At 40.1% G+C, this 9,208-nt stretch overlaps 1 protein-coding gene across 1 annotated transcript; it reads right to left on the minus strand.

Annotated features, from left to right (window-relative positions):
* Positions 1-1,369: 1,369 nt before the first annotated feature.
* LOC124139686 (methionine-R-sulfoxide reductase B1-A-like) lies at positions 1,370-9,070 on the minus strand. The gene is made up of 4 exons (XM_046506952.2): positions 8,915-9,070; positions 5,276-5,418; positions 4,522-4,639; positions 1,370-3,686 (listed from the first exon to the last, which is right to left on the minus strand). Exons 1-4 carry the CDS (start codon positions 8,967-8,969, stop codon positions 3,667-3,669), a joined length of 336 nt encoding a protein of 111 aa, XP_046362908.1. The 5' UTR covers positions 8,970-9,070; the 3' UTR covers positions 1,370-3,666.
* Positions 9,071-9,208: the final 138 nt, after the last annotated feature.

Consider the following 9,208-nt stretch of genomic DNA (forward strand, 5'->3'; position numbering starts at 1 on the left):
GAGGGTGACCTGACACTAATCTGACACTTCCAACACTCTCCCGACACCAATCTGACACATCGGTTACTATTCGTAGGGTAATCGGACACTGACCCAATACTGGTCGGATTTGTCGGAAAATCGGCAGTCTAGCATAAAAGCGGGCTGCACCTCCTGACAGTACTAGACATTGATCAACTTCTTCGCAAAGCTGCAGCAACAAACTATGCAACAAGATGCAATAACCCTTGAGGTCTGGAGAAGGAGGCTGAGAAGAAGGCGAAGAAGACCACGTCGTTATTGGGTTCGACCATGGCTGCAAGCTGATAGAAGGCTGTTATATGGGCACTACATCAGACTCATGAATGAACTAAGAATGGAGGATACAATGGCATTCTTCAATTTTTTGAGAGTTACGCCAGAATGTTTTGATGAACTACTCCAGAGACTCGCACCAAGACTCACGAAGGGTATACTAATGCCTGTTCTTTCTTGGAGCCATCTTCAGGATCTTGGTGCTGTAGTGTCCAATGAAAATCTGCGAAGTGAGTGTCGGCTGACCCTCCTTTCGTAGTCCGTTGGCCGCCAGATGTCACCGCTTGCTATGCGATATGTGTCGGATGGCAGTTGAGTTAATGAGCAATTACCGTCATTATCATGTTAACCTCCAATGAGAATCGAATTGGTGATGGGCGGCTATCAGGCGCGTCGGGCAGACCGCAGATTGCAATCAGATGAGTGTCAGATGACTGTTAATTATCTGACACTCATCAGATTGCCGTCTGACGTCGGCTAGACACGTCCGATAGTTGCACAACCTGATTCTGACACACATCGGACTGACTCGACATTCATCCGACACTGACTCGATTTGCGACCGGAAATGGCGTCCAATGGCGAACTTAGCTCCGAGCTTAGTTCCTTCATCGGACGGTTTCGCCTCATCGGATCACGCCCGACACGTCGGACACTGACCTGATAGTCGACAAACACAAATCGGAATCATCGGAGTGTGATACAATACTCTTCGGTGGGTTACTGGAAGTAAAAATCTTTGCTTCCAATGAGTGACCGATGAGCCAAAATTGTCTGTGGTATGGAGGTATTAATGGGTTCAACAGAGAACGGACCTCACCAATCTGGAAACACCAACATCTAGAAGCTACTGATGGGTATGTCGGTATAGTTTGAAAGGACATTCATACAAAACAACAACTTGTTAATCCAGACATATCTGTACAAGTAACTTCCTTGATAATCTGGACAATTTCAATGGTTTGTGTCTGGATTAATGGGGCTTCACTGCATACGGATTGTTCAGTGTCAGTAGAGACCTCTCACATTTCATATTGGTGAGCATCACATCTGCTAAATAAAACACAAGAGAGCATAAAATTACAGTTTTATTTATATCAACTTTCCCAGAAAGGGGAGACATTGCATCAGAGGTTATTTCCTCCCCCAAAAGAATTGCATAAGCTCTTAGTGATCTTACAACACAAATAACATCCAGCTCATTTCTTGCATATTCCTTGTACACTATTTTACATACTTTGTACATGCAATTGATATGTTTCCACAGTTGGATATCAACAACTTGGTTACAGGACTGTTTGGCACAGGTGTGGTACACCCCCCAGAACATGTATGTACATCTGCTGTAATGTTAGTTGGTCATGGTCAAGGAAAAACCAAAGGAAAGTATTTGTGTTCAAAGTGTAGTCTTACACTGTTTGCAACAGTTGTACTACAATAATATTTTCTTGCATATTCAGCAACACACCACTAGAAAACAGAGCCTGTTACCAAAGGTGTCATCACTAATCGTGGGTTGTATTTACTACTACTAATACTTAGATTAGAGAAAGTCTCATAAAAGATACCATTCATTTGTGATCAGCTGAGCAAGTTTTCTCAAATCCAAACAAAAAAGTGTGCAACCAAAAGTGTAGAAGAGTAATAACCTTGCCCTGCAGGAGCTTTATCACAGTGCCAGAAAAGAAGAAATCCTTTCCCCCCAAAAAAACAATACTAGATCTATGTACTCGCTGACTTGGTTGATGCTTGTCATTGCATCCCAATTGCGTGTATCTATGCTCATGATATGAATTATTATATATATAGCTGGAATATTGCTGAGTGCGGAGTTAAACAACAGAAACAAGCAATCAAAAACATCTGATACAGCAGAGAAAGAGGCTGATACATGGCCATAGTATTTACCATGGTGTTGAGTACTTCATGAAATATAAATTATCAGTATATATATATATACAATACACCCGTAAGCCTTCTCTGTTGTATCAAAGCTCTCCATATTCTCAGTGGCCCAATTCTGTGCCAGACGGAGTTACTTCCACTTGGGGGCTTTCCCACAGGGGGCTCTGGCCACCCAGCTTCACACGCTCCGAACTGGTACAGAGAGGGGTCAGTGGGACTGGACAGCTTCATTGTGACAGGTCACAGCCCCCTCTATTGAAACATACATGTATGTGACAATGGAAAAAAGGTCCCCATTGACTTCAGACAGAAAAGCTTTTGTGAGGCAATGACCAAGTTAAAAAACAATAGCTATAAGTGAAAACTTGAATTAACTGGTATAATTTGATCTCTCATTGTTACCAAAGTTGAATTTACAATGGAGCATATTATACTCTTAAGCAAGTGGAAATATCAACCTTATCAGGTTACCCAGTGAGATAAACAAGGTATTTGATAAAGTCCAAATACCCCATTCCATGTAAATATCATTGTCATACCGGTACTTAAAATGCTATTACTCTATAAACAAGAAACATTGGCCAAAAATTCTAAAAGCGTTGTAAATCACATTTTGACCATGTTCCTGAGGCAAGAGAGTTAGTTGACTATGTAAGTCCAGTTTACACCCTGCCGAACTCGGCTGGAATTATGAAGATATAGTTTGGCTGGTCTAACGAGTCTTTGCATAGGCCAATCAAAATCGTGTAACTATATCGACATCTGGTGTGTAAAATGATTGAAGGATTTGCAAAGCATGTGTGCCAAATCTTTTCATGTTTTTAACCAAGGTGCGCACATGATTTGACGTACTTTGTGAAGTAAGGCCAATTATATCACAATATAGATCTTGATTATCGTTCAGATCGTCCTGACTGGCCACCACCATTTTGTTTGAAGCAAATGCAAGTGATATGAGAAGTGGAATATGATTGGTCAATAGGAAGAATATAGAGCATGTAGAAGAGACATAAGTCGTAATAGCCACTGGTGGCGCTACAATTGAGCCCAGAAATTCCAGCCTAGTTTGGTAAGGGTAAACATGGACCTTTACAGTCAGTTAACACCTTTGCCTCAGGTAGATGCATTCTGACATGAGGCAGGCACAATTTGACAGTTATAAAGAGCCATACAATGAGTAAAAAGCAAGGGTACCAAGGGAATAGTCCACCTTCCCAAGACACCGTTGTAGCCATTGTCACATTTCATTTTTAAAGTTTAAACTTTCAAAAAGGCTAAAATCAAACAAACTGACAGGTCTTGTCTACAAAATGGCTAATATCCGTTTGTAGTCAGACAAGTGAGAACATAGAGTGCGGAGTGGGAAAGTTTGGAGAGACGGAGAGAATGTGCAGTTCAGTCAGTTGTCAAGATGGGGTGTGGAGGTAGAAAATCCTGAGATTCGGAGGCTGCACCTGGACTCACTATCTATGATGTGGACTTCAGTCCTGAAAATGAAATAGTTCCATTATCTTTATGGCTTTAAAAGATGTGCAGACTATAGTATAATATATACCCTATTCACAAACCATTTCATTAAAGATATACTTTTTACTTTTAGACAGTCTATTCACATTTTGTCCATGACAACCATATCATTCATTAATGCAGCTAGTGTGTGCTTGTGCCTCACAAATAGGGTCTGTTTGTTGTGTGATTGGAAAAATTCCTGTAAATTGTATATCTATATACCTATCCTATCTCACATTAAGCATTTCTTCTTCGACCATATGTGGATCGCAGTTCCTCTAGCCTGTTAGCTCTGATGAAAGGGAATGATGTGCAGAGATAGACTAGTCATCAGGTCATGTTGGGTTGCTGTGCACGGGATCACATACATGGCTGAAGTGTTGGACGTTAACCATGTTAACCATGGTGATGTTGGGATGTGTTCAGGTTAATTGTTTTTTAGAAGCTGGAAACTTTGTTCAAGCACGTTTCCACATAGGATCGAAGAAGAAATGCTTAGTGTTAGAAAGGATAGTTACAGCATATAAATATACAATTTATAGAAAATTTCCCAAATACAGAACAAAACTACACACAAGTAGTGTGTGAAACTGGGACTTAGTCACTTTGTAACACTTTGTAAAGGGATTAACTGTTAGGCTTGATACAGACTCTACATGTAATGTGAGCAGATTATGTGTGTGCCTGAATGACTTAACACAAACTAGGACTGCTAGTTTGTCTAGTCCCCCTTAAAAGCATGTGTTCTGTATTTATCATTTTTCTCTGAAATCACGTAACAAAAAACATACATAACAAAACATCGCTACTTACTATCACTAGAAACAAATTTGAGAGATTCACTGAATATTCAAAATCTCGATTGGCCTTTCTTGGGTCCATCACCAATAAATTCATGCCCCAGTCCATTGCCACATTTGCCACAGGAAATCTGTAAACAAACAGTAATCAGTTGTAACCATGGTAACAGGATATGTCAACAAACAGTAAACACTGGACACAGGATATCTGTCAACATACAGTAAACACTGGCCACAGGATATCTGTCAACATACAATAAACACTGGCCACAGGATATGTCAACATACAATAAACACTGGCCACAAGATATCTGTCAACATACAGTAAACACTGGCTACAGGATATCTGTCAACATACAGTAAACACTGACCCACAGGATATATGTCAACATACAGTAAACACTGACCACAGGATATCTGTCAACATACAATAAACACTGGCCACAAGATATCTGTCAACATACAGTAAACACTGGCTACAGGATATCTGTCAACATACAGTAAACACTGGCCACAGGATATATGTCAACATACAGTAAACACTGGTCACAGGATATCTGTCAACATACAATAAACACTGACCACAGGATATATGTCAACATACAGTAAACAGATGCTCCTACTGGACACCCATCCAACAATTCTCCGTGATCAGCCTATAGTTCATGCAAGGGAACTGCCTAACATTTTGCTTCACATTGTTGGGATAACAACTAACATCGTAACAAAGTCTCCACTGCTAGAAACAACACTGACTGAGAAGTTACCTTCACAGCTCTTGGTGACTCTGTTCTACGTGACACGCTGTCAGGTCGTATCAACTCTGTGAAGGATGGCCATGGAGAGGAATGCTCAAACTTTGACCTGCTGTGAAACAGCTCATTGTTACATGCAGAACACACATAGGTACCTGAAACATAAACAGTAATGAGTGTACATTTGCAAATCATTTTTATCTTGTACATGATGACAGGTTAAATTTACAAAAAGACATCAAATATTTTTAATCACCATGACACATAACTAGCAGCAAGATTTCAGGTGATAAAGTTAAACTAAGTATGGCCTGTGATGTCAGGGATCAGGTGCTGTACAGTAATTTGAGGGGGGTGTACCTGGGTACATGGTGTAAGTAGGGCAACACTGCTTTCAACAGTATTTCAGTTGAACGCAACATGTCATATTAATGTCAGAGGAAAGCCTAAACATACACAGGTTGTACTTGTACATACTACATACGTTTATCAATTTGGCAAAACCCATAATCAGAGACTTCGGGCAGACAGACCAAACCTTATAGACTGTGTGTTAAAGCCTGCTTGAATCTGAGATTTAAGTCTGTCAGTGTTATTTTACTCTCTATCGGCAATATTCTATGTACATGGTGTAAGTAATCTTAGCCCCCGACTAAACTTACATGACAGACCTTATTTTCTTACCAATATTTATATAGATTATTTAATTGTGCATATTACAGATTTACTGTCAATATTACCATAATCTACAAAAGAGTAGAAATAAGTGATTGACAGCTTGAGCAATGACTCATACGAAGAGGTGTGGTAGACAGTACATGAAGTAGTTTCTGTATATATAATGATTATATTTTATTCATTAGTTTTACTTCAGCAAATTGAAAATAAAGTTATTTTGTATATTTTAGATCTCTAATGCAGTAATTAAAATGATGTATAAAGCAAGTATCTTCATTGATGTAACAACAATAACTGTATTTCTCATTTTAGCCTGCGTAAGATATTTAAGGAGTCGTTACCTAAGCATCATCAGTAAAAAGATCTAGTCTTTTGTTAGGTTCTGCTCATGGGGTCTGTCCACTGCAATATAGGGTGGACAGGCATGTCATTGTTGATCAATCAAAGTTGAAGATCACAACAATTTTAAGATTAGTAGTCCAAGTTATTAAGGTGTACATGTCAGTTTAATATACTCACACACAAAAGAAACGCAAGTGCTTTTAAGCAAATAGGTAACAAACACCGAACCATAAATTGATAGGAGTTTTAGCATGTAGTGAAGCCTGATGGTGTTATCAATATTTTTGGTTGCATATTGGAAGCCCCGAGTAAAAACGCAACATAAAAAACAAATCGCCAAAATGCACCATTTCAATGAATATGTGGGTATCATGCTCCCATTTCTCGCGAAATCGAAAATACACGAACTGTCATGAACTGTAGTGGGTATAAAACTGTGGCCGATTCTTGGACCTACCACTGCTTGGTCAACAATGCCACGCCTCACTCAAATTCAGAGAAACCAGGCTATCGGACGTTTGGAATCTGGAGAGTCTGTCCAAGATGTTGCCCGTCATTTCAACGTTAACATAACCACAATTTACTGTCTCCTGCATCGATACAATACTACAAAGACCACAGATGACCTCCCTCGGAGATGTTGTCCTAGGGTCACCACACCTCGACAAGATCGGCAGATTACCCGTCAACACCAGCGACATCCGTTCCTAACTGCAAGTGAAAGTGCTCGACAGACCATAGGAACACATAATCGACACATTAGCCAGGACACTGTGATTCGACGTCTCCGTTCCAACAACCTCAGATGTCGCCGACTAGCAAGTCATCCTGTTCTCCAACCACGGCATCGACAAGCACGACTTCAGTGGGCACAGGATCATCACAATTGGCGTCATCGTGGGTGGAGGCGTGTCATCTTCTCTGATGAAAGTCGCTTTTGTGTCTCCCATGCAGACGGAAGAGTCAGAATTTGGAGGTGATCGTTTCGCTGACAGAAACGTTGTGGAAAGGGATCCATGGGTGGACCTAGCGTCCTGATATGGGCAGGGATTGGACTTAATGCGAGACTTGGACCCATGAGCTTTCTGAAGCTTTTTTTGCACATCAACAAAACATTTTCCAGCAGGACAACGCTCGTCCCCATGTTGCCAGAGCTACCATGGCCTTTCTGCAAACAACACAACATCCGTGTTCTACCGTGGCTAGCCCTCAGCCCTGATCTGAACCCCATCGAACACTTGTGGGATGAGGTTCAAAGGCGTCTGCACAATGCGCGCCCAGTTCCTACAACTGCCGATGAACTTCGCACAGCTGCTCTGGATGTGTGCAGGAGGATCCCTAGGGCCTTCACAAATCGTCTGATCCACTCAATGTACAGGAGATGTGTAGCAGTGATCAATGCTAATGGTGGTCACACCAGGTATTGACTGACATTTTGGGTATTGACCCAAAACTGTGTAAGCCCTTAACATTTGAAAAAAACAATTATGTCATCTGCCTTTTAATCCATTAAACATGTTAAACTGTCTTCAGTCAAATTAACATGCATACTGCATACTCAACTTGCATTTCTTTTGTGTGTGAGTATATATATAAATCACTGTAGGTAAATACATGTCTTTTCTCTTATTAATAGTATATTAACATGTTACTTGTACCACCGTCAGTGTTTGAGTGTGTATGACAGTGTATGTGTTCCAGACATATTTCATTTCATTTTATTTGCCTTTGGGTTTTGGTGTGAGTGTTAATTGGATTAATTTGTGCATTCAGTAACTTGTATTGTGGATCAATGATTTGATGATGATCTAGATGTAATTTTTATATGTGTAAATAGAAATGTTTACATGCTGTGTTTTGTATCAAGGACAGGTTACCTCTGACTTTTATATGTTTCAATATAGATAAAGCTTCAGTCAACTTAAGTGTACGCATGACCAGATCGTTTTATACCTGTATCTTAATACTTTTTGCCAGCTGGTAAAACAATTCCCAAACAGAGAGTCTGTACCCATCTCTTGAGACTTACAGTGGATACCCGGGTAGGGTCAGGTTGAGTACCCGGGTAGGGTCAGGTTGGGTACCCGGGTAGTAACTTGGACAAGTCCCAGCCCTAGTACGTATCATAACGTTTGTCTTTATAATGAAATCATACTTTGCCCTGCCCTAATGTTTATTATTGCATTCATTGTCTTTTTCCCCCATTCCCAACACTAAATAAATAGACCTCACACACCAAGTGTCATGTTTTTACCACATCAAAACACATTTCTGGCTATTTCTGGTATAACAATACACAATCTGCCAGGGCACACAACGTGACCAAAAACATCTTAAAATTCAATCGTTCGCTCTAGTCTTGCGAAAAACCTGCTTATTACTGGGAACCCACTTCACCATTAAATCATGATTTGTATTACTTTTTACAAAGAAAAGTGAAGATGTGTGTTTAGATACACATAAGGACCATCCTACGACAACCTTCTCAAGGATCGTACGTTGTTTTTCAGATGGGATACCCTTACGTTATGTGTATTGCAATACGATCAGCCAAGATCAGTAATTCAGTTACATAACCATTAACCGGTCAACACACTACTATCATGTGTAATACTGTCATTAGGTGCCAACCTGTCTCGAAATGATCTTTATAATGTTCACTGCCAGACCAACCGCAAAACGACATCTTGTCAGGATGCGATAATTTCTTCTTCCTCGATTAATGACACTACCCTCCTTCGTGAACTTTATCAATGTACGAAAGTAACAAGCTACACTATGGATATGTTACATAACACGACATGTCTTAACGATTCTGACCAATTATCAAATTTCAGTTCAATTAATTCAATTTGTATCTGTTATTAGTTCTTCTGCAAGAATACCGTTATTTAAATTCGAAACGTATGTCACTTGTGACTAGCT

This window comes from Haliotis rufescens, unplaced genomic scaffold, assembly GCF_023055435.1.
Source record: "Haliotis rufescens isolate VD_foot unplaced genomic scaffold, xgHalRufe1.0.p SCAF_28, whole genome shotgun sequence".
In the NCBI taxonomy this organism is placed as follows: domain Eukaryota; kingdom Metazoa; phylum Mollusca; class Gastropoda; order Lepetellida; family Haliotidae; genus Haliotis; species Haliotis rufescens.